Genomic DNA, 25325 nt, shown 5'->3' with positions numbered 1-25325 from the left:
TCTGCTGTAGTGGCGAAGAATGAGTTGATCGGCCATGAGTGGCTTAGTACTGGGATTCAGCACTCTGTGAATTGTACGCCAGATTTCTTTTGGTCGTTTTGAAGAAAACGCGTTATCAAAGAACGATTTCTTAGCCTGCCTTATCTCAGTTTTCAGAGTGTTCCGAGTAGTACGAAATGCCTCCCATATATTGTTGTCATTTGATTCATGTGCTCTTTTGCCTAGCTTATTGCGTTGGGTCTGCAGCTCACGGATTTCGGGATCAGCTATCCAAGGAGCGGGTGGACGTGTAACTTCCACCCTTCTTAGAAGAGCATGTCTTTCAATGCATTCTGTAAAAAGAGAGTTGAGCGTTGTAACCATACCATCTGGACATCCCACGCCATAAACAATAAATAGAGGCAGGGCTGAAAAGTCCTCTTTATATACGATTGCAAGTTAAGATTCTTTTCGTTTCGAATAAACTTGTAGCGTGGGAGAAATCTTGTAATACGCATACTGATGGTAGCATAAGGCGCATCATGATCATTGATAGTGGGGCATGGCAGAACGTCTGTGTATGATACTTTGGAAGGCGAATTTGAAATCAGATGGTCAATCAGAGACTTTGAAGTCCTTGTAGTTCTAGTGGGTTTAGTGACATGGTTAGTCAGATTTAACCCTTTGAGTATATCCATGTATTGGCGGGTGATGTTATCTTCTTTGTCAAGCAAGTTGATGTTGATGTCGCCAGTTACAATTAATAATCCGTCCTAAGTAGAGACAATTTGGGACAAAAGATCCTCAAAACAGCAGAGCCAGTCACGGGTGTCCATTATCAGATTAGACCTATAGATCGTCCCTACAAGTAACTTGCTGTTCTTATTTCGACCTTCGAATTCCAGCCATAAGTGCTCAGAGTCCGATTGCAGCCTTTCGATGTCCTTTCGGCGCTTGAAATTGAGATTATCACGTATATAAGCTCCAACATCGCCGCCTTTCCTTTTTTGTCTATTTCTATAGGTTGCGGTAAAAGCCGGTATAGAGACGTGTTGCAGTAAGAGTGGATTGTCATTAAGCCAGGTTTCAGACAATGTGACGACATCAAAAGGATAGTCGTTCATTAGCAACTGCAGCTCGTCGAATGTTGATGTCATGCACTGTATGTTCAAATGCATAAGCGACAAGTGGGAAGGGTTAGCAGTAAGCGCAGACAGATGTATGCTCTCATCGCATGTTTTTAGATCACCAGCATCCGACTGGGATTCATCTAATATATTCCTCTGTCCATAGAATGGTAATTCTGTTAAACTACATTTTCGACAAGTCCATGAATCAGGCTCATTTCCACCGCTGAGAGATTTATAAAATGCAGCGGATACTACACATCGAGCATGCTTGAGGCTTCTACACACTTCACATACAAAGTGCTTTTGATTTCGTTTCACTGTTTTGTGGCATTGAAAACATGATTGTGCAGACGATCCATTCAGCCGAGTAGACAATGAATGTTGACGCCGTAGAGAACAATTAGTTCGCTCACCGGGACCGCTTGTATTGTTTGTGGGGCCAGGGTTAAGTTTAAATAGCAAGTCACCTTCTAGTGGAATGTTGCTGAGCAATTAGAGTAATGCATGCACGGGCGCTTGTTCCGTTTGATCTTCACTACGAAAATTAAGCGTTTAGCAGTAAATTGCCCAACACAATGACAACAGACGACATCGCACTGAAAAGGACTGACAAGACAATGGATAGAAATGACTGGAATCCGAGGTATCCTTGAGAGAGCGAACGTCTAAAGTTGCAGAGCGTGACGAACCCGCTAACCAAAGGTTTCAACTCGGTATATCCAACGAAATTGCAGCATTTCCCGACGAAAACGATCTCCATGCTGAACGTCGAGTGTTTAAAGGCCCATTAAATGGGCATACGTGCCCACTAGGATGAAAAAAAGCCAGAAAAAAGCACGATAAATGTGGAGCTGTAGATTGCGTGGCCATGCATAATCATCTTCTTGCATGCATAATCATCTTGCATGCATACCGTCACGCGCGCTTAATTAAGTTTTCGAAAAACTTCAGCTGGCATAAAAATCTGAACGCTATTGTAGAATAAAATCGTCTACAACCTAGATGATGATAGAAATTTTGCAGTGAAACCACGCAATGATCTAACAGCTCGCTGTACATCCTGCTCAATCTCGTGGTTTCACTTCAATTTGGAACTTCGTTGACGTCATCTCTATGATCACTAAGGTTACAGACAACGGAAACTCGTGGTCAGGAAGAAGATCGTGCGGGCATCTGTTGTATACTCAACTCAGTGAATCCTGATCTTTTACTTTTTTAGACAAAAAGTACTTAACGGTGTTGAAGGATGGGAGAATTGAAATCCCACCAACTGGTTGCAGCTGCTTCTGTCATTGGTATGTTGTCCATCCCTCATGTTTTAAAACGTCCTCGTTTCCCAAAGAGGACCTGTATCATTTCCTCGCTTTCAAGTAGAGTTCTTTAGATTTTCATTTTCTTTAAGTCTTTGAAACCTGTTGTCTGGGGCAACTGCGGTTTTGGCTTACGTGAAAAACTACAGAGGCTCCAAAACCGCGCAGTCTGTAGTTCATTAGGGAACTTAAGCACCGGTCGTTTTTGAGGCAACGGCAACTTTAGCGACCGAAAGAGCCTGGGAAGAGAACAACGTCGTTCCCGCCAAAATATAAACGTTAAGCAGCTAGACGAGGTTTGCGGCGGCGACGTGGGTAGCAAACTCTGTTCGCTTTTAAGATAAGCTGTGTGAGAGCATGTCATCCTTCAGTGAGATGAGAAATCTGCTTCTTTTTTTGTACGATAGTAAAATCATCAGTGACGAAGAATTTTTGACCTTGTACGAAAGTCACAGTTCCAAGAATCCAGAATTCCCTTACAGCTCATACCCTGAGTTTGATTTCGACCAGATGGATGAATCAGAGTGTTTAGCGGAGTTCAGAGTGCGAAAACAGGACATAATGTTATTGGCAAATGTCCTTCAATTACCAGACACTATCCGCTGTCCACAAAGAACAACGTGTCACCGAACTGAAGGGCTTTGTATGCTTCTGAAGCGCTTCTCGTATCCATGTCGCTATTCAGACATGATTCATCGTTTCGCAAGACCAGTTCCTGAGATAAGTATGATTACCAATACAATGATGGATCATATTTTTTTGAGCCATGGTCATCGTATTTCACAATGGAATTTTGATATATTGAGTCCGCCAATGCTACAGGAGTATGCAGATGTTATTCATGCAAAAGGTGTACCTCTCAACAACTGCTTTGGGTTTATTGATGGAACAGTCAGACCAATTTCTCGCCCAGGCCAACACCAAAGAATAGTGTACAATGGCCATAAACGTGTACATTCCCTCAAGTTTCAGTCCGTCACTCTACCAAATGGACTCATTGGAAATATGTATGGGCCTGTCGGTAAGTTATGTTCACTGGGATGCCATGAATATAAGCTGCCACATAAGGTTTCTTTAATTTATTAATTTTTTTATCCCTTTTTGTATGCAGAGGGGAGAAAACATGATGCAAGCATGTTGGTAGATTCCAATCTTCTCCAGGAATTGGAAAGGAATGCATTTTCCCCAACTGGCCAACCCATGAGTGTTTATGGTGATCCCGCCTATCCGCTGCGAATACACCTACAGGCCCCATTTCGCCATGGTGTCCTAACACCGATGATGGAACAATTCAATTTTGACATGAGTTCTGTTAGAGTAACGGTGGAGTGGCTCTTTGGTGACATCATCAACGACTTCAAGTTTTTGGATTTTAAGAAAAACCTGAAAATTGGAATGAGTAGTGTGGGAAAAATGTATCTTGTATGTGCACTTCTTAATAATGCTGTTACCTGCCTATATGGAAACAAAACCTCAGAGTTTTTTGGTCTAGACCCTCCATCATTGCAGTATTATTTTAGATAAATTCTCTCAAATAAACCGAGCAGAAATGAAGGCCATTTTAATTAAACACAAATTCATTAAGTACTTGAATTCTTCTTGGTGGTCAACAATGCAGAAGTGATCAAACTTTTAACAATAATAATGAATGAACTTGGTTTTTTTTTCGAATTCACAAAACGCAAGTAAATAATAAGACATCAATTTCAACAAATACCTGTCTTTTTTCTGAAACAAATAAACACTGACTTTCACATGTTCATACTTAGGGAAAATGTCATTCCTTCTTCTCAAGAAGCTTTTCAATAACCGACAGAATGGCTTGATTTGTTTGTTGTTGTTGCTGTAAGACAGTCACCATCACTCGCTGATTCTGCTCTTGCTCTTGTCTTCTTAGATCCAGCTCTTGTTGTCGTAATTCTCGCTCAGTCTTGACTTTCTCTTGCATGAATTCAACTAGTGGTTCGGTGCGAGCACTTCTCCGTTGGCGCTTCGGTTTCTCCACGCATTCGTCGCCATTCTCTGTTGACTTTCGCTTTTCCGTTTTACTGTATCGCTCTAAAGCTTTCTGCCTTATGGCCTCTGCCTTGCTTTTATCTTCTTTTTGCTTTCTTGACTGAGCATCACCAACTTTGTTTAAGCTTTCTTCTTTCCCGACGAGTTCTTCTAGCAAAACATCTATTTCAGACATATCGTCCACGGATATTCCACTTGCAGTTTCTTCTTGATGCATCTTAGCCTTATACTTCTTCTGGAGAAGAACCCATCGGTCTCTTACTGCCCTCTTATCTTTGAGATGAAAACAGAGTGTCTTCACTTGATTTAACTTTTCTGTGATCGATTCCCACCTTTCTCCCCTGGCAACACTTCCTTTTTTGAATGAAAACAAATCGCTCGCCAGGATTTCTCGAAGCAAAATAACATCATGATCTTCAGTCCACTCCATAGCTCTAAAAGCAAAATACGACAATTCATCTATTTGACCGATGGTCGAGGAAAAATGTAAACTTGTTAAGATAAACATAAAAATATTTTCCGTTGAAATGTCTTCGAAAGACTCCATAGTTAAGCTTACTTTGCCTTTCCATCGGAGGCGGGCGCCGACATCTTCTGCTCAAAGCTACGAGAAATGAAAATGTCCGTGTGTTTATCTATATTTGAGTATACAGTTTGAACAACATGAAAGAAAATAATTCTAAAAAGGTAACAAGAGCAAAATAAAATGTTACAACAAGTTTGAGACAAGCTAGTGAGGGAAAAATACTCACGTTCTGGATACAACGCCAAAATGAAGATTCTCACGTTCGCGCGAAACGAAGGCGACTTGACAGACAACTCCAGAACGCCTACCGGAACAAAAAGTCACTTCCGGTCACCGTCGCCGTCGCAAAATAGCCTGGTGCTTAAGTTCTCTATTGTAAGCAAGCAATGACGACGATACGGACTAGCTGTTCCAAAAACTCGGCTGGCGAAAACTTAGGCCCGGTTCAGACGTCGTGCTTTTGCCGTGCCAAACTCAGTTAATTACAATTAGGCTCGTCTTTGGAAAGAAACACAACTCTGCTTCAGAAATCGGGCTAGAGTCGTACGAAATTAGGATTTATTGAAGAAAAATAACCATTTCTTCTCGAAACTGTCCGTGAGAACGCAATCCCATTAGCATAATTTAGGAATTCTTTTCTTGGTTCGGCGGAGGCGCGACGTTTCAATCGCTGTCGCACCGGAGTCGTGTAGCAGGGCAGAGCTTATCGAATTTAATTGCTCGCCGAACTTTATTAAAAGTTAATTCAGGCGCCTTGCCTCTGTCGTGCCTCGTCAGGAACCCAACGTCTGAACTGGGTCTTTGTCATCAAAGGCAAGTGGGCACCTCTGTTATGATGCACAAAACTTTATATGCATCTACCCTGAATGTCTAAAAATCTCGATTTATATCACGAAATGATATTACTTCGTACCGACTAAGGAATTTTAACGGAATAAATTGGATTTTCCACAACCTCATGCTAACTATTTGAAGGGAATCTTTCCTTGTAGTGATGCTATGTTGTGGACCAGCCTTTCGCACGAAGTTCGATCAACAGCTTCCCTAAGCGAATTTAAAAGTACCTGTAAAATACGTCATCATAACTTTTAAAGTATTTTTATGCTACAAAATCTAAACATCACAATTTTAGCAGAACTTACAGTTTAAAAGACAAGAAAAGGACACTAGTCGTTGGTCATTGACTTTTTTAGATTTGGTGGTTCTGAAAAGAATCGGTGTGGCTCTGAAAAGAGCTGTTGTGGTGGTTTCTTGTACGCCCTCTGTCAAATGAAAAAGGAATACTGCTTTTAGAATACTAATGACCTTCCATAGAAAGTAACCAACGGAAATTTGCATATGTGCTTAACGGCACGTGCTCGATAACATGCGGGGCGCTTTCCATTTGACCAAAATTTTCGAGATTCCCGGTCTGAAATCGAATGGAGCGGGATAAGTTCAAGGATAACTTTTCGAAAATTTAGGAATACGTTGTAGTTGTGCCCTCTTGGTTGTGGTCGGACGCGTTCCGTTGGACGAGCGAAAATTTCAACATTTTGAATCGGTGATTTTTGTTGAATGGAAACGAAACAGGAGTTCGAATCTCCCTGTGCCGGGAATACACGGCATTCTAGAAATATTTCGTACTCTTAGATTATGCTGAAAGATTTTAGTGCGTGTAAATGAAGTTATCTATCTATCTATCTATCTATCTATCTTGGCTCATTTCAGTTTTATTAGCGGGGTCTAATAATCCGTATGGAATACACTGACAAAGAAACAGCGCAGCCGAGAAATTGCGGCCTCAGGGCGATTGTTTTGAAGACGCCAAACTTCTCATGCGTCGTGCCTAATGAAAATGTTTACGGAGTAACTTGTCATTAATTGGGGGAAGAACTTTCCTTTGGAATATATTTGTGTTTCATCTTGTGTTCCATCTCATCTCGTTATTTTTTCCTCTTCGATCATTTATTCTCTTGCCGTCAAAACCCTGTCTCTTCCCAATCTCTTCCCTCCAAGAGAAATAATTATAAACAAGGACAGATGAAAACCAGTCCATATGGTTATCTCTAGCCTTTTTTTTTCAGTCCAACGTCTAATTAATTTTTTTTTTGTTTCAGCTTTGTTGTTATGCTTTGACAAAGGACAATGCGATTCAAGTAAGTTGACGTCATCTCTATGATCACTAAGGTTACAGACAACGGAAACTCGTGGTCAGGAAGAAGATCGTGCGGGCATCTGTTGTATACTCAACTCAGTGAATTCTGATCTTTTACTTTTTTAGACAAAAAGTACTTAACGGTGTTGAAGGATGGGAGAATTTAAAACCCACCAACTGGTTGCAGCTGCTTCTGTCATTGGTATGTTGTCCATCCCTCATGTTTTAAAACGTCCTCGTTTCCCAAAGAGGACCTGTATCATTTCCTCGCTTTCAAGTAGAGTTCTTTAGATTTTCGTTTTCTTTAAGTCTTTTAAACCTGTTGTCTGGGGCAACTGCGGTTTTGGCTTACGTGAAAAACTACAGAGGCTCCAAAACCGCGCAGTCTGTAGTTCATTGTAAGCAAGCAATGACGACGATACGGACTAGCTGTTCCAAAAACTCGGCTGGCGAAAACTTAGGCCCGGTTCAGACGTCGTGCTTTTGCCGTGCCAAACTCAGTTAATTACAATTAGGCTCGTCTTTGGAAAGAAACACAACTCTGCTTCAGAAATCGAGCTAGAGTCGTACGAAATTAGAATTTATTGAAGAAAAATAACCATTTCTTCTCGAAACTGTCCGTGAGAACGCAATCTCATTAGCATAATTTAGGAATTCTTTTCTTGGTTCGGCGGAGACGCGACGTTTCAATCGCTGTCGCACCGGAGTCGTGTAGCAGGACAGAGCTCATCGAATTTAATTGCTCGCCGAACTTTATTAAAAGTTAATTCAGGCGCCTTGCCTCTGTCGTGCCTCGTCAGGAACCCAACGTCTGAACTGGGTCTTTGTCATCAAAGGCAAGTGGGCACCTCTGTTATGATGCACAAAACTTTATATGCATCTACCCTGAATGTCTAAAATCTCGATTTATATCACGAAATGATATTACTTCGTACCGACTAAGGAATTTTAACGGAATAAATTGGATTTTCCACAACCTCATGCTAACTATTTGAAGGGAATCTTTCCTTGTAGTGGTGCTATGTTGTAGACCAGCCTTTCGCACGAAGTTCGATCAACAGCTTCCCTAAGCGAATTTAAAAGTACCTGTAAAATACGTCATCATAACTTTTAAAGTATTTTTATGCTACAAAATCTAAACATCACAATTTTAGCAGAACTTACAGTTTAAAAGACAAGAAAAGGACACTAGTCGTTGGTCATTGACTTTTTTAGATTTGGTGGTTCTGAAAAGAATCGGTGTGGCTCTGAAAAGAGCTGTTGTGGTGGTTTCTTGTACGCCCTCTGTCAAATGAAAAAGGAATACTGCTTTTAGAATACTAATGACCTTCCATAGAAAGTAACCAACGGAAATTTGCATATGTGCTTAACGGCACGTGCTCGATAACATGCGGGGCGCTTTCCATTTGACCAAAATTTTCGAGATTCCCGGTCTGAAATCGAATGGAGCGGGATAAGTTCAAGGATAACTTTTCGAAAATTTAGGAATACGTTGTGGTTGTGCCCTCTTGGTTGTGGTCGGACGCGTTCCGTTGGACGAGCGAAAATTTCAACATTTTGAATCGGTGATTTTTGTTGAATGGAAACGAAACAGGAGTTCGAATCTCCCTGTGCCGTGAATACACGGCATTCTAGAAATATTTCGTACTCTTAGATTATGCTGAAAGATTTTAGTGCGTGTAAATGAAGTTATCTATCTATCTATCTATCTATCTATCTTGGCTCATTTCAGTTTTATTAGCGGGGTCTAATAATCCGTATGGAATACACTGACAAAGAAACAGCGCAGCCGAGAAATTGCGGCCTCAGGGCGATTGTTTTGAAGACGCCAAACTTCTCATGCGTCGTGCCTAATGAAAATGTTTACGGAGTAACTTGTCATTAATTGGGGGAAGAACTTTCCTTTCGAATATATTTGTGTTTCATCTTGTGTTCCATCTCATCTCGTTATTTTTTCCTCTTCGATCATTTATTCTCTTGCCGTCAAAACCCTGTCTCTTCCCAATCTCTTCCCTCCAAGAGAAATAATTATAAACAAGGACAGATGAAAACCAGTCCATATGGTTATCTCTAGCCTTTTTTTTTCAGTCCAACGTCTAATTAATTTTTTTTTTGTTTCAGCTTTGTTGTTATGCTTTGACAAAGGACAATGCGATTCAAGTAAGTTTCAAACCCAAACTGTTTCGGTTCAGTATGCAAATTCATTGTAAATCTATTCAGTTCATAATATAGTTGTTGTAGGTTCCGATATCAACGGTTCTTCAACTCAAAGTGTTCAGTGATAGTAATTACTAGAGGAAAGATATCGACTACAAACTTACCACCTACTCCCCGATCGATGATCTTCACAATGAATTTCAAGCACTAATCACGAGTCCAAAGTTAGAGAAAACTCAAGACTAAATTTCAAGTACGTACAATGCGACGTCACACAATTCTAAATAAGACCTTCATCAATTGACAAATTTCAAGACTTAGGCTATTTCATTTAAAAAGGGAAATCGCCTGCACATACACTTTTCCACCTACGTTGAGATTTGAGAAATCACCTCTAGAATTGTGCGTGCTGGGCATACAATGCACAGGTTGTCGACGTTTTGATCTGTTCACTTACACGTACAAGAGGTAATTGAGGCCGCGTCTACTTTACTTGACAGTCATAAAAAATTTTAACATTGGGAATGCTACCCAAACAGAGTCGTTTCGACTGATGGAAATATGTCAAGATTTATCTTTTTTGTCTTTTATTTTGTGCGTGTGTAAACTGTCAGGTTTGAAACATCTAAAAATGATGCTGCCAAAGTTCATAAAGTACAGTGAAGTATGTTTAAGAAAATGGAGCACATCCATTTTCAGAAAATGGACCTTATAGGGTACTAACCCTGATTTAAACAAGCAGTTATCTAAAACGCCGCCTTCCAAAGTTTTCTTAACAGTAAATGAAACAATCAATAGTTGTAATCAGGATTTAAAATGAAGTATGAAATTGAAGCGGAAAATATTAGAAAAGTGCTTTCCTACTTTGTTCTTCACCAGGTTGCAAATTACATAATACACGAGCAATGAGCTTGCGCGGGATTTCTGCTGTTATTGTGCCTGTGCATTCCCATTTTTGGCTTTCTATTTGCTCGCCCAATATGTAATGCCTGATTTGTGCTCGAAATGCAGCTTGTTGCGCAAGCTGAATGTAGTTTCTGGTATTGAGATATGGACGGACGGGACGAAGTTTTGGTCACGACTTCAAATTCAAATTTTATCCACTTGATAAACTATCAGATTTCCTTCGGTATGAGGATCCGCCGAGAGAATTGCGCTCTAGCTCTAGTTAAAACCGGCCACAAGTCAGTAATGGTTCGAGTTAATTAGATTCGAATGTATCAGTAAAAATTAGCAAGTATCTTCCTCTCGTAAAAGTTAGGAACTTGCTACTCCATTATGGACTCCTAGTGGCTCCTTCTTTACGGTATATCATCCAATAGGTTCACTCAATTTGGGTGGGAAATGAACTCAAAATTTTAACTTACCCTTTGTTTTCCCCATAGTTTGTCCTAATGGCATAACAAACATCACAGCTTCCAGTGGTAAGCTTGTATATCCCGAGTCAGGCACTTATGGTAAGAGTGAGACCAAATGTTGGAGCATTACGGTTCCCGACACTTATGCCGGAATTTTCTATCGTTTTTCCAAGTAAGTTTTCTATGTCTACGCTATTCATTAATATGCGAACTCTGAGGCTCAGACTTCATTCCATGCTGCCATCAATCATTATCCTAACGGACATCTATAAGCAGAGACAAACAAAATCGCGAAGTTATTCCATAACAACTCGGAAATTACCTTTGAATGCTCGGAAATATGGTACTAGTTCCCGAAAGGATCTAAACATGATTGCCGGTGGCATTTAGCGAATTCTTTAAACGATGCATCTCCAGTCTCGTAGCTTGCATACTCTTGCAGGGAAGGGTCAACGAAAGAAAAATTGAAACGAGTTCCCAGCTACGTCATTGTTTTTTATTTGTTGTTGGCAAGCCTAGGTTTTCTTCCTTCTGATCAGGAAAAGAGAACTAGAATAAAAAAAGAATATTTGGTGGATCAAACTGCATCTGATTAGACTGTAACGCTTCAAGCACCTGGTGCAATTGGCTTTCGTATTTCATTTTGATGTTGTGATAATGACTGACAATAGTGCGGATAATCATCATCATAATATAGTTATAAACATTTTTATCACACCGGAGATCCTTGCAATGTACTTGGCTCTCATTGGTGCAATTTATCCACGAATAGCACCCTTCTTTACTCACAATCGCATTTTTCCCCAGCCGATGAGAAAGCTTCACTAAAACACAACAAGCAATCAATCCCTCTCTTATATTTGTATCGCTTCTTTTTGCCAAATGAAAAAATGTAATTTAACGTAAAGGGCATCAAATTAGTTCACTATATTATGCCCTTCTCCATCTTCTTATCTTTCTCGTAATAATTTTTTAGATTCTAATTTGTTGAAATAAAGGAAATAAAAAATACAAATACGAATACAAAATACAAACCAATCAGATTTCAAGGATTCTTTGACGTAACTCATCAATTTGCTGGAAAAGGACAACGTTGGCAACTTTTTACAAACCAGCTCAGTACTGGATCATTGAAATGTTTCTGCGGACTAAAAATTCCTGTGTTTGAGTGACTGAATTTTGCGTTTTCAAATTGCACCAAAAAACAAGTTAAAACTTATAAAAATTGCACTTTACTATGTTCAGTTACCATTCTTAACCAATCCATCCTTTGACGGGAATTTTTTAGGCCCAACACGGTCAGAAAACGGATAAAGACATTATAAATAAGTTCGAAGTGATTGAAAAATATATCTATCTTCATTTTAAACAACAAACATATGAAATACATATATATGAACTGCGGTTATGAAACGTATATGTGCACGATCCTTCGCAGTAAAGCACTATTTAAGCAATAGTGAAAATCAGACCTGAAAAAAATTCAGGCCTGTAGATTTATCATCTACGGGTTTATGTCGAATAATTTGATGGCCTGCTCCCAGTTGGCTTGTTAGCTCAATTGGTAGAGCGCTGCACTAGTATCGCAGAGGTCAGTGGTTCGAATCCCGTACAGGCCTGAATTTTTTTCAGGTCTGATTTTCACTATTGCTTAAATAGTGCTTTACTGCGAAGGATCGTGCACATATACGTATCTTCATTTTGTCTCTAAGGGTGGAAAGAACTGAAAGGTAACTATATTGGTTTGTCATATTTTTCCCAGGTTTGACGTTGAAATGTGCTCTGGTTGTAAGTGCGACTATCTTCAAACTCGAAATTCCTACAGCTACTTACACTTTCGGACTAAAGAGTGTGGACGATTTAGCTACAACTATTTACAAGGATATATCTACAACGTCGACTGGAGTGGTGGACTTTCCGACCATGTTAGTGGATCGACGCTCTATCTTCGTTTTGTGTCGGATGATACTGCACAATACACAGGATTTAGCTTAACCTTCATAGCTTTGTCCCAGTCTGGTGGGTAATAAATTTACAAAGAGGGTCTCAATAGGTTGATGGTATATAATGCCCGCCTTCAAGTAAAAAATCTAGCAAATCCGATGCTTTTGACACTCAACCTACCTCCAGCGGTTGAGTCTGTTGAGTTTGACAGAGCAGTGGCAGGGCATAAGCCCGACAGCCAGTCAGGCGAAACAGTGCGTTGTTGAAATAAGCTAAGAAGCCCCTTCCAAACTAACGGGCAGACAACAATTTGAGGCTGAAGAGAGCAAACCTACTCTTCCCACCCCTGAGCTTTGGGTACACACAACCGCTGGTGACCCACCTTGGAGCCTGTTGGTTTTTGCAACCCCTCCTAAGCCTGCTGGTTTGGACTCTTCACCACCCTCCAACCACAGGGTGCTCACCCGATAGCTTAGCTGTGGCAGGGCATGAACGTTACTATCAATCTTGCAACATACCGTGCAGTGTGCAGGGATGTTCTTGCCCCTCATAGCGGACATAAATCCTAGATAACCTTTATTGACTTCGTGAACTAATTTTTTCATTTTTTAGTGGGTCATATAAACTATCTGAATGTAACCGAAGATGAAATCATTGAGTTTGGCACACCAAAAGTTGACTTTGAGAACTACCCTTCAAGTTACGCAGAACAGTGGGTTTTAATCGTCCCTGAGGGGCGGAAGGTCCAGATAGACTTCGACGTATTTGAAATGGAAGACAGTGAGGATTGCAAAAATGACTATGTTGAGTTCCGTGAAGCATCCATCGTGGTTGGTGATCCTAAAACAATAATTGGCAATTTGGGCACAATCCTGACTAGTCGCCTGTGTGGAAGCACAAAGCCGAACTCGATATTGAGCCAAGGGAACATGGTTTGGGTTCAGTTCAGGAGTGACAGAATCTCGACTACTGTGTACAAGGGATTCAAAGCTTCGTTTAAAGCAGGTGTGTTGTAACAACGAGTTTTGCTATTTTATTACTTTTTTTCGTGACATCTTTCTCCTTTGGAAAGTACAATTCATTTGACTCTTGGTGAATAATCATCTGAGTGATTCACCACTGCCCAAGACAGCAGCACGACAATGTTTTAGGTTTTTTGTTTTTTTTGTTGTTGCTTGTTTTTTTAAGACCACTAACTTTTTTCCCCTTTCTACCTAACTAGGCATGAAAATGAATGATTGGTAAATTGTCCTAAAATCTATCTTTTTCATAATTTTAGGATAGGGAAGATTGTCTGTCAGCCGTCCAATGATACTTCTGTTTCTCTCAGCTCTGATCATGCGCTTATCAAAGAACAACTTGTTCTAGTCCCGTCAAGTGTATCCGGGAAATGTCTTTTGTTCACTGAAGTTTTGAATCCTACACATCTAGCTAAACTCTGATTATGGACTGAAAATTGACGGACTTTGTAAAGTATTTCCTTGTGAAGATTTGTCTCGCAAATCTTTCTTAGCACATTTTTATTTCTCAGCGGATCGAATTTCTGTGTGTTGTTGTTTGATTTTTTCCATCTAGCAAAGTTTTTCAGATCAGTTTTCCTGGATCGATTTTATTTGTGTCCACGAAAATATGACAATAAACCCGGTTTGAAAGCTCTTAGACCAGAAAAAGCTTTAACAGCATTATAAGCAACTTTAAAATAATTTTATATCTATAAGTTATTTGTATTTGTCAAGCGTGAGGTCAATATGGCTGGACATTGGCACAGTTCATCTTTGACAGGAGACGAAGTCAAGATCTATATAAAGGGACAAAAAAGAACAAGGCTAGCATCCCGGCAGCCATCTTGACCCTACAAGCTTGGTTAATCTAGGATTTATCATATAGCAAACATGCATAAATTTAGTGCAAGAAAAAAAGAGAATCGAAAGTAAGACATTAAGCCGGTTTGAACGCGCTTAGACCAGGAAAAGCTTGAACAACATTATAAGCATCTTTGAAATAATACTCAAGAAAGGTTTGTTTATTTTCAAGCACTGGGAAACTCATATCACCTTGTTTATCAACTCTTATATTTTCAGGTTTTTATAGCATAATAAACGGCTCACGAAACTCGTTCATGTTTTCTTTGTTCTGATTGGTACCTGTCGCTTTTTACGACTCCACTGTCGACATTTCCCTAAAATTACGAACTTTGTAAATCCTCCAAGCAATTTTTTCTTGCGCGGGATTTAAGTGGGCAATCCTGAGCAAGGAAGATCAGCCGATCATGCCAGGTCGGGTAGCCAATTAGAAGAAATGTTTCGCTTCTTCTTTCCCACTGGCGCTTCTTGATAGCGCGCTTGTCCTCCCGGGCCCCCTGCACCTAAAAAGAAAATTGTAATTGAACGATATTTTAGTTGTCCAGTGCGCGCCATTCTCTTGTAAGCAATAAGGTACTATTTAGGTTGAAAGAAAGTCTCGATATTTTCAACCCGCTTGGTCCGTACGTCATGACCTCGGGCAAAGTATCCTCCGTCCGTCCCTCTCACTGAGTCAGTAAGTACATCTTATTCTCTGTGTAATATGTATCACATTTTGTGGGTGCAAACAAGATTGAGTTTAAATTTCTCTTCGGATCAGATCAACGGAAACAAATTCTCGTAGTCAGGATAATCAAATGATTTTTCTGTCTGGATTGATGGAAGTTAGGTTTGTAGGTATTTCATCCACAATATTTTTTAGTTCAACTCCAGCAGTCATATCGACGGTAATATTTGGTTAAAGTTACTACCCAGGAACTGATAAGTTGTCGAATAATGTTTGGAAACTTCTCTTGATTTTTCTCCACCATATCACTGCCTAAAAAAATACAAAATATTAGGAACCAGTAATGATTTATCTTGGAGGGGGGAGGGGTGGAGGGTACCCCCTCTTCTATGTCTAGTTTCTGTGTTCGAAACTATTTGTATGTAATTCCCTCAAGGTTTTTTACTGCATATGGAGTACTGCCGCATGTGACAGAACTCCTCGAATAAGCACCGGTATCGGAGCGCTTATTCAGAGGGAGGCGGGGGAAATCAATTTAAAATAAAATTTTTTACCTTAGAGGGATAATTTGTACGTCTGAATTATGCCATGAAAAATTAATGGGAGAGCGCGCTTAAGTGCAAAATGTCAATTGACTTAGCTCGTCCATCGATTGAAGAAAAAACAAAGCAGACTGTAATGCTATTGGAGTACATGCGTGCTTACTTGAAAGGATTTATACGTGACGTTACGCGTTGTCACAATACTGTAAATTAAAGGTAAAAGTGTGAGAGAAGAAACTGAGTGGGGGATGTATGTATGGCGGCAAATACCCAACCTGCACAAATAAAAAGTCCCCTCCTCCCGCACGCCCCTACTCACCTGGGAAGCCTGCTCATTTCATTGAATGTTGAAAACGCTTACATTTTAAAAATAAACTCAGAAAGGTAGCCAGAGCAACTCTGGGATTTATCTTTCCCTTTGATGCGAACTAGCCAAGTCTAAAACTACAAGTCGTCTCGAGATTGCACGTATACACAGATTTTCCAAAAGGCTTTCGAGTGATTTATTGCAACACCTATTCAGTCTCCTCTAGATTAATTCCGAAAACATTGGGCCCTGTTCATAATAATTTTTTTCTGGTTCGAAGAGCTCAGAAAATGATATATGAGGAGTAAAAAAAAGTCCTTGCCAAACCGATGGTTTTGCCGCATACCATGCCTGGTCTGACGATCACGCTATTGACTTTGAAAACGCTTTTGTCATTGATAAAGTCGTCTTAGAACACGAAAGACACTGTAAGTATGGGATACCATGGTATCCATCGAAGGGATATACTCACATAAAAGAAAAACCGACAGCTATTCAGGCTAGCACTCCTAAAAAAAAAAAAAAAATTACAAACAGACACTCCGTTCTTTTCAAACTTGATAGTACCTCGTGAAAAATGGTGTGATAAGGTCAATCTTGAATCATTTAAGTATAAATTTGCATTCTAAAAAAAATTAGTTATTTCTATGCATTTGAGCTGGGAAAGGAAAGGAAGGAAACTCTTCGCACTATTTCAAGAGGTTACTACAGATTATAAAAGTCAGATTATATAATAAACAAATTACATCAATAATCAAAAGTAAAATGTGCACAGTGACCAAAATAGCATAGCTTTCGAGTCACGTATAATTAACTAGTGTATCTTAACATTTACACAAGACTTACTTTACTTTAATTCTATATTTACACTAACCAACTTATTCATACACGCTGTTGTAATCGTTACGGTGGCCAATTTACCACTTCAACTTTATCAGCCTTTATGTATTTATACACAATTAATATTATAAACAAAGAGAATAGAGAAGTGAGTAAATAAATAAGTAAATAAATAAATAAAAATTTAATTAAGTTAAAAGAAGGAGAATTAATTTTTTCTATGATGAATCAAAAGAACAAGGACAAAGAACAAAGAAACTAAAGTAAACTAAAGCAATGCATTCTAAGAAGCAGATTGCGAAGTTAGCAGATATAGCTTGAATTGTTTGGAGAAGCGATAATAACATAATTTTTTTTAGATGCAGTGGAATCAGTCTCCCATATTTTCGATGCAATGAAAGTAAAAGTTCATCATATCTTATTTATCATGACGGGTTTATTACGAATCATCTGAATGGCCTGCTCCCAGTTGGCTTGTTAGCTCAATTGGTAGAGCGCTGCACTAGTATCGCAGAGGTCAGTGGTTCGAATCCCGTACAGGCCTGATTTTTTTCAGGTCTGATTTTCGCTATTGCATATAGAGCGCTATCTACTGCGAGGATCGTGCATCATACATATCTATAACCGAAGTTCAAAATATATGAACGTCAAATATTCATCATATCTGATTTATCATGACGGGTTTATTACGAATCAACTTAACGGCCTGCTCCCAGTTGGCTTGTTAGCTCAATTGGTAGAGCGCTGCACTAGTATCGCAGAGGTCAGTGGTTCGAATCCCGTACAGGCCTGATTTTTTTCAGGTCTGATTTTCGCTATTGCATATATAGCGCTCTCTACTGCGAGGATCGTGCATCATACGTATCTATAACCGCAGTTCAAAATATATGAACGTCATATATTCATCATATCTGATTTATCATGACGGGTTTATTACGAATCAACTTAACGGCCTGCTCCCAGTTGGCTTGTTAGCTCAATTGGTAGAGCGCTACACTAGTATCGCAGAGGTCAATGGTTCGAATCCCGTACAGGCCTGATTTTTTTCAGGTCTAATTTTCGCTATTGCATAAATAGCGCCCTCTTCTGCGAGGATCGTGCATCATACGTATCTATAACCGCAGTTCAAAATATATGAACTTCATATATTCATCATATCTGAAAGTAAAAGTAGAAGCTCCATAATTATTATGTATTAGAGGCCCACCAAAGTTATGGTTAGAAACAAATCTAGTGTAATGGCTATGGAAGTTAGAAGCCAGAGGTAGATCTCCAGAAAAAATTGCTTGGATGCCTGTGGGATTGTTAATAATTTTATGAGCAAAGAGTGCTACTTTTAGTTTGAAAATATTATCAATTGTTAGGATATCCAATAAATTATAATAAGGCGTAGCATTCTCTCTACTGTGTGGAAACTTAAAGCAGTAGTAAATTTCGAAGTTCTACTTGGTACTCAGTTGATGAAATTACAACACGTTGCTCTTTGATGTGACCAAAAGCAAAGCTGAGAAGCAGAGGAGAGACTGTGGGCTGGAAACGAACAATGTTCCTTGTCCTGTAAAAATCAAAACATTCAAAAATAATTATCAGAGTGTAATTCTTTAACCAATCTCAAGGTACAATATCCTCTACTTTTGAAGTATCTGGGCAACATGTCATTAGAGAGTTTTAGACCACGTTCGGTGTGTTAACTACAAACTGAAACTGCGGTTAGCGGATTTAGGTTTGAAGTTAGAAATTTCGAGATTTTCAGCCTTTCAAACCGACCTTAGCTTTCAACTGAAATAAAGCAACATGTCAAGGCAAGTCAAGCGATGAAAATAAAAATTGAATCCTTCACGAATTTTGCCTGGATCACTTCCCATTTCAGAAAAGCTGGGAGAATCTAGAAATAGCCGAGTTCGTGACGAAAAATTCTCTCACCTTGACAATTTCTGCGGTTTCTATCCATTCCTCACGAAAACGTGATGTATACAAGCCACAAACGTGATGTTCAAGAAATGCCAGTTGCCTGAAATAGCTGAATGAGGATTCCTCTCGGCATAAACCCAAAATGGGAGTCAGGGGGGGGGGGGGGGTAAAGTAAGTAAGTCTCTTAGCTTGATCATTGCGTAAGTTCTCCTTTTCAGCCGCAAGAGAGTGAGAAGGTTAGCATAGAGCCCTCTTGCAGGCTACAAAACTATAAAACTACAAAAAAGAATAGCAAATACAGAGGCGTACCGTCGCCACGAGGGGCTTTTAATACTTCACCTTCGTTAGAGGTTGCTTTGAATCCCTTGTACACTGTAGTAGAGTTGCTGTTACTCTTGAACTGAACCCAGACTATATTCCCTTGACTCTGTATCGAGCTCTGCTTTATACTTCCACACAGGCGATTGGTCAATATAGGACCGTACTGGCCAGATATTGATTTTGGATCACCAAGCACAACGTATGCTTCACGGAACTCAACGTAGTCATTTTTGCAGTCCTTGCTGTCCTCCAGATTAAAGGAGACAAAGTCTGTCCGGACCTGCCTTCCCTCAGGAACAATTAAAAACCATTGTTCTTTGTAATTTGAAGGGTAGTCATCGACGCCGCCCTTTGGTGTGCCAAAAGAAATGGTTTCGTCTTCGGTTGCATTAAGATAGTTTGTCTCCCTCTGCAGGGTGAAAGATATTTTTTTAATGTTTGAAAGTCAGACAAAATGAAGAAACGCTTGTTTTCATCCTAATTTGAAACAGTAATGCGAATGTAAAAAAATTTATTGCTACATGACAGATTTCTGACCGAGGAGGTAAGCGCAAAGTATCTATATTTTCAAATTTGCTGCAAATCTTTAAGGGAGTAAATCTTGATTTGTTTCGTTTGTTTTTTCTTGTCACTTTAGCTATACTCCCAATCAGAAACTTTTTTCGGTGTTTCAATGGACTATTAATTAAAAAACAACAACAACAACAAGAAAACAGAAGACGATGGGAATTTCTTTATGCAATTTTCGTGGACGTTAGGTCAGCCTCACGACTTCGCGTGCTAGTTCCAGTTCTCTTCGCTTGTGTTTAGAAAGCGGACTATGATTATGGGCTACAAGATAATTTTCCCAAAACTCTTACTCTTTCCCCCTCTATTTTTTTGGTATTATTTTGGGTGACTCTGGATGCATGTAGTAGAAAACCAATATTCATTTGCTTTGCGTTTTTTTTTTTTCACACCAATTCTTCATAGTTTCTGGTGCCAATACTTCCTTTGTATGTTCTTGTTTTGTCGCATATTTTCTTTCGTTATGCTTTCCGTGGCTTAATTGTACCGTTTTTGATTAGTTAGCTTGTGTTTTTGTTTTGGTAACTTTACTACTTACCAACGCTAGAACCACCAATAAAGGTGAGATTGAATCCGCTGTAATGTTCAGTGTCATCCGATATGAAACGAATGTAGGCTGTCGATCCCGAAACAGCAAAGGCAATTCCAACACTCCAATCGACGAACCAGAGGTACTCGTATAAATAGTTGTAACTGTATCGTCCACATGATTTGAACTGCAAGTGTAAACTATTGTAGGTGTTACCACTCTGGAAATGGTCACATTTACAATTCTCGCATTTTTCAATGTCGAACCTGATAGAAAAAAAAATATACAAACACTTATAATCAGCTTTCTGTCGACATCGGTAAATAGGGGACCATTCATTATTTATCGTCTGGGGGAGAAAAGGTGGAGGGGAGAAAAGGTGTGGGGGGGGGGGGGTGGTGAGTGGGAAGGAAGGATTCAAGAGGGATCACGTGGTTTTTAGGGGAAACGGAAGTTAGATCAGTCGTCGCCAACAGATTATAAGAGGAGACTGCAACAAATTGACTGCTAATTTTTTAGCTGGTCAACGACGATAAACTTACTTGTAAAAACGAAAACCAATGTCTGCATAAGTGTCAGGAACTTCAATTTTCCAGCACTTGGTCTCATTCACGCCATAATTACCTGACGTGGGATACATGAGGCTACCACTAGATGTTGTGATGTTTATTATACCATCGGGACAAACTGTTTAGGAAAGAAAATGTGGAAAAAACTACTTATTCCCGATATCAAATATTGCCATCTGCTTTGCAGCCTGTAACTTGAGTCGATAAACGTAATTTATTCCAGCCGATTTTAGATAACTCTCTGCATCTTTCAGTAAAGGAAAATAATTTTTTTTATCCATCCCCTGAGATTTACACGCTGAAAAGACGTGAAATGAATATTTATTCACGAGCTGGTCGAAGAGTCAATTAAATGACTCACATCGCACTTTTCAAGTGTGAGGAAAACGATTCGTCCAATCAGGAGCCGCGGAAGATAGACAGCCAAATTTAGCCAAAAACGAAAAAAAGAAAACTCCTGAACGACACACAAGCTATGAATAAAAGCAATAAAAAAAAAGATTCAAATATAAATATCGAGAGACAATGGCGCATTCATAGCAAGATGGTCATTATTTTATTTTATTATTTTATTTTATCAGATTCGCCGACAGGCAGGGACACCACAAAGGCTTGCGCCAATTACGGCGGGCCCAGTAAACCCACTCATCCCACCCCAGGGGAGGACATCCATGACACAGTAATCTCGTGTGTGGGAAATTAACGTCTCCTGCCCCTAACCCTGCAGGAGACGGGACGTCCATTTATTCGTCCCTATCCGAGAAGACTAGAATATCTAACCATTTCTTGATGTTATAGAAAGGTAGCATATTCTCCTCATTTATTTTAAGACCTTGAGTGTTGGTCCGGCCGGGTCCCGAACCCTCGACCTCCCTTACAACAGTCCAGCGCTCTATCCATTAGCTGTATTAAATATGTATGCGAGAAGTTTATCGCGGAACACATGTACAGTTCGATAACTAACTTTTCTTGCATGTGTGAAAAGCGTTTGGCTTTATCGATTGTAATCTGATATAAAGAGAACCCCCTTAAACATCAGAATTTCACATCGTTTTATTTCAGACTCAAACCCTCAGCTTGATTATTAAGATTGGTTTGTGCACGGAACTTACTTGAATCACATGTTCCTTCGTTGAGGAGAAGCGTCAGAACTGCAACAGGACAAAACGAAAGTGATACTACGCGTTAAAAAATTAGAAGTATATTTTTCCCTTCGCGTTTATAGCTATCGAGCGTTGACAAGTGTTAAGTGATTGTTGGGATTGCATCCGTCAACTGAGCGGGAGAATGAAAGCTAACGGAGAAGTCGACAGCTGACACAAATCAGTGAAAACCTAAACTACTTTATATCACATTAATATTATAATATATTTATGTTTGAAGACAGGGAGGGCGAAAATGGATAGACTACCAGAAAACCAGGCTAACATTATCATTTAGAGGGAGACATCCTAGTAGAAAATGATTTTTCAAATTGTGGCGTTAAAATGCACTAGTTAGCCAGCAAAAAATTGTGAACCAAGTTTTGACGATGATATAAAAACTTTAAAACCGAGACAAACAAAAATTCTCGTCAGTGCAGTTAATTATTTACATCCTGTAGAAAGTAGCAAGCTGCAGAAGAATTAACTGATTTATCGCAAAAATATGACAAAAAACTGAAAACAAGAAACTTTTTAGATAAAAATGCGTCGATTGAAGACATTGTTGCTTTAATGCAAATAAACAAGCTACTCTCGCTCGCTTTACCACTTGCGCCAGCTTTCTCAACTCACAAAGTTTCTGGAAATAATTGTCTTCAATGCGTTACCGTTGTCCTAGTATACTACATGTTCAGCCCTTTGTTACTTTTTAATTAGATAGCACTTGTGTCACGCCAACTAATTTGCGCCTGTTGTTGCTATTGCTAGAGATGCTGCATGCTCTGATCCAAGCTATCGTCAGAGGATTGCTTATAAATTATCGTACAATGCGTTTTGACCCTCGTAAACTCGCATCAATCCGGTAATAAATCAAGTTGAAATGTCAGGAAGTTATATTGCGCAAGAAAACACTAACGGTAACAGATATTTCGTGTTAAAATTTGTTCCCGGCAGCTACATATGACAGGTAGGGATGAATTTGGCGTCCTGATAATTATGCGAACCACATTGTATTCATCTCAAGATTTATCCGGGAAATCGGCTTAATTCTCATCGCTCGCTATCTGAATTCGGTAACGGCGTCACAGGAAGAAATAATGGTTTATCGCGATCGCAGCCCCCTTGCTTCTGGCTTAATCGTGTTAGTTTTGCGAAAATTTAAAGTACTGACCTGTAAACCATAGAACACGAACCAATTCGGTCTGCCTTCTTTTAGCCCCAAACACCATGACTTGTTTGCGAAGGTGAGTTGAACTGAATTGTCAGCGAAAAAGGCTGTTCCTTTTTTCCTTATTTTGCTGTCGACTCGAAGCAATATATAAGTGGCGAACACTGAACTATCCGAGCATTAAAGGCGTTCTCTGTAACCAAACGACCAGAAAAAACATGTGATCTATTTTGGAAGCTACAGTGGTTTTGGCAGGTCTAAACAATTACTCACGAATCAAAAAAAATTATTTTCATTGACACGTTATCTATGCATGTTACGCATAACAGCAATGCAAGATGAATTAGACTTTTTCTGGTTTATATTCGCGTCTCAACCTTCCAATTGTTTTGACAGGTCTTAATACTTACCATAGTTAGTATGCACTTACTCACGAATTAAAAAAATTCTTTTCATTCGAATGTTATGTCTGCATGATGTTAAGCGCAACATTAGTGTAAGATGAATTTTTTTTGGGTTAATAGAGGTTTTGCATGGCAGCCATGTTGCATGGCAGGAACAATGAAAATATTTTGCATAAGAAAGAAGATTTTTTCCTATGGGAAAAATAATCTATTGTTCCTGCCATGCAACATGGCTGCTGTGCAAAACCTTTATAGTCGCATCTTAACCATCCGATTGTGAACATAATTTGTTTTACATGTAACGACTGTTTCTAAAATAATCAAGTTTGAGGTTACAATTTGTTGTATAGATTTTCCCCAGTCCATCTTGGGTAGCATATGACTTTTCGTTGCCAGGAAAATTGTGGTCTCAGAAAAAATTTGTCCGGCGCCATCTCTGCAGTTCTCTCTCGAACAAAAGGCAAGATTTTATTCTTCATTATGCAAACAGTCTCTTGGATAAAGATAACAATAGCGAAAGTAGTATATTCCCTGTGGGATCACGGCTTTGTTTTAGAAAAGTAGGGTTTGCACGGAAATCTTTCCTGAACTCGTGTTCAAACTGCTAAGAGAGTGTCTTTATTTCGCGACAAAGAAAGACCCTTGTTAGCCCATACTAATCGAAAACACAAGTTCTTAGTCCTTTAAGTAATCTATTGTTTCCGCTATTGTCTTCCCTTATGAAAGAGCTGCATACGTGATAGAAATGATGTTGTATGCAAATCTTTGAAGTACTCATTAATGTTGTAAAGCCTTACTAGAAGAATGTAAACAACTATGAATTCATAACTGCGTTTCGAATTGACGATGTTTAGTTTTTTAAGTGCGCGAGAAAAAGCCTTCTAGGCCTCGCTATTGGTCTAATAATCCTTATGTTTTTACACCTGCCGACTAGGCCAGGAACGGTGATTCACATTAGTATGAAAGAAAAATGTTTAAGCCCACCATTTAGCAAAGAAGTACCTGAGTTGTGGCAAAATCTTGTTTTTGATTTCATACCTTCGAACCCTTGTTTTTCAAAACAAATAGATGCGTTGAAATGACTTGTAGTATTAAACCTTTGTTTCTTAGTATCTCAGTAGCGACTATTAAGCAAATTAACATCAGCATGTGGCAAGCACTCCCTCCGCCATTTAGGGCCCAATCCAGACTTGAGAGCAGTTACCGCCTTAAAATGTTTCAAAAACAAAATACGTACATTAGATTTAGTTACACTAATGGATAATGGATGCAAGTGCTGTCATCTTTGTAATTCATAGATACATTTGTCATACTGTAAATATTGATATCATTTATACTTACGCTTATATTTAAATATTTTTACCTTAATTTATATTTATTTATGTTGTGTCCCCTAATTAGTGTCCCATAATTAGCACAGGTTTCTAACATAAGCTAGGAGGTTTCTTTAGACACCTTAATAAAGTTTTTTTTTCTTTGCATCATCATCATCATGTCTTTTCAAAGTAAAGCTAGCAATTGTGAACGATAATTACATACTGGGAAACGTTTTGTAAGTAACATAGAATATAATGATGTAAGAAAGGGGATTCAGACATAATTTAACACTGAGATTTGTAAAAAAACTCTCTCCTCCAAACCAGAATTTAGGAAGGCTATAAACTTTTTCAGCCTCTTCCCCGGGCTTTCAATGAAAACCTGAAACATACCGGTACAGAGCGACAAGGGCCATGCGAAGGAACTGGGGATGAGCGTTCTCTTCCTCTCCGAAGCCCGGTGTTTTTTCTTTTCCTTTCTCTTATTTCCAGTAAATAGGCTTTGTTCTAGACCGTAAAAAATGCCTACATTTGGTGGAGTCCTGCTGACCATAATATGACTTGGCATTACCAAAGAATGGCAAATTATCAAATAATTATTAAGTTAAACGCTGCATTGTCGA

General features: G+C 39.2%; 5 protein-coding genes and 1 pseudogene across 9 annotated transcripts in view; 4 read left to right on the top strand and 2 right to left on the bottom strand.

The window, feature by feature from the left end:
* LOC148723279 (ovochymase-2-like) overlaps positions 1–7099 on the top strand; it is a 32266-nt gene extending 25167 nt beyond the window's left edge. For all 4 annotated transcript variants that reach the window (XM_088732942.1, XM_088732939.1, XM_088732940.1 and 1 more), the window contains one exon: positions 7061–7099. The gene's annotated coding sequence lies outside the window, so the exon portion shown is untranslated. The remainder of the gene's footprint in view (positions 1–7060) is intronic.
* The window catches only part of LOC148723270 (cubilin-like), a 168360-nt pseudogene that overhangs the window by 58854 nt on the left and 84181 nt on the right, over positions 1–25325 (top strand). The gene's annotated exons all lie outside the window — the stretch shown is intronic.
* Positions 1386–4068, top strand: LOC148723281 (uncharacterized). The gene is made up of 2 exons (XM_088732936.1): positions 1386–3440; positions 3531–4068. Exons 1-2 carry the CDS (start codon positions 2777–2779, stop codon positions 3941–3943), a joined length of 1077 nt encoding a protein of 358 aa, XP_088589062.1. The 5' UTR covers positions 1386–2776; the 3' UTR covers positions 3944–4068.
* On the bottom strand, positions 3958–5188 carry LOC148723280 (uncharacterized). The gene is made up of 2 exons (XM_088732943.1): positions 4995–5188; positions 3958–4869 (listed from the first exon to the last, which is right to left on the bottom strand). Exons 1-2 carry the CDS (start codon positions 5024–5026, stop codon positions 4197–4199), a joined length of 705 nt encoding a protein of 234 aa, XP_088589069.1. The 5' UTR covers positions 5027–5188; the 3' UTR covers positions 3958–4196.
* LOC148723278 (ovochymase-2-like) lies at positions 7146–14675 on the top strand. Its single transcript, XM_088732937.1, has 6 exons — positions 7146–7300; positions 9220–9258; positions 10641–10785; positions 12376–12632; positions 13170–13562; positions 13837–14675. Exons 1-6 carry the CDS (start codon positions 7252–7254, stop codon positions 13839–13841), a joined length of 888 nt encoding a protein of 295 aa, XP_088589063.1. The 5' UTR covers positions 7146–7251; the 3' UTR covers positions 13842–14675.
* Positions 15505–23383, bottom strand: LOC148723277 (tolloid-like protein 2). The gene is made up of 6 exons (XM_088732944.1): positions 22986–23383; positions 21785–21823; positions 20646–20790; positions 20109–20369; positions 19026–19414; positions 15505–18330 (listed from the first exon to the last, which is right to left on the bottom strand). The coding sequence occupies exons 1-6, from the start codon at positions 23041–23043 to the stop codon at positions 18242–18244; spliced, it is 981 nt and encodes a 326-aa protein (XP_088589070.1). The 5' UTR covers positions 23044–23383; the 3' UTR covers positions 15505–18241.

This window comes from Stylophora pistillata, chromosome 9 (genome assembly GCF_964205215.1).
Source record: "Stylophora pistillata chromosome 9, jaStyPist1.2, whole genome shotgun sequence".
Lineage (NCBI taxonomy): Eukaryota > Metazoa > Cnidaria > Anthozoa > Scleractinia > Pocilloporidae > Stylophora > Stylophora pistillata.
The sequence above is the reverse complement of the archived record's forward strand: the minus strand, read 5'-3'. Positions and strand labels throughout refer to the sequence as shown.

Excerpts from the sequence above, each read along its gene's own strand:
- LOC148723281 (XM_088732936.1), top strand. The coding sequence starts at position 2,777 with ATGTCATCCTTCAGTGAGATGAGAAATCTGCTTCTTTTTTTGTACGAT. Across the intron at positions 3,441-3,530 it reads AAATATGTATGGGCCTGTCG|AGGGGAGAAAACATGATGCA; the intron begins GTAAGTTATGTT and ends TTTTGTATGCAG.
- LOC148723280 (XM_088732943.1), bottom strand. The coding sequence starts at position 5,026 with ATGTCGGCGCCCGCCTCCGATGGAAAGGCAAA. Across the intron at positions 4,870-4,994 it reads GCCTCCGATGGAAAGGCAAA|AGCTATGGAGTGGACTGAAG; the intron begins GTAAGCTTAACT and ends TTTTGCTTTTAG.
- LOC148723278 (XM_088732937.1), top strand. The coding sequence starts at position 7,252 with ATGGGAGAATTTAAAACCCACCAACTGGTTGCAGCTGCTTCTGTCATT. Across the intron at positions 9,259-10,640 it reads CAAAGGACAATGCGATTCAA|TTTGTCCTAATGGCATAACA; the intron begins GTAAGTTTCAAA and ends TTTTCCCCATAG. Across the intron at positions 12,633-13,169 it reads CATAGCTTTGTCCCAGTCTG|TGGGTCATATAAACTATCTG; the intron begins GTGGGTAATAAA and ends TTCATTTTTTAG.
- LOC148723277 (XM_088732944.1), bottom strand. The coding sequence starts at position 23,043 with ATGGTGTTTGGGGCTAAAAGAAGGCAGACCGAATTGGTTCGTGTTCTA. Across the intron at positions 19,415-20,108 it reads GGTGGTTCTAGCGTTGGTAA|GGAGACAAACTATCTTAATG; the intron begins GTAGTAAAGTTA and ends CACCCTGCAGAG. Across the intron at positions 18,331-19,025 it reads CAAAGCAACCTCTAACGAAG|GACAAGGAACATTGTTCGTT; the intron begins GTGAAGTATTAA and ends TGATTTTTACAG.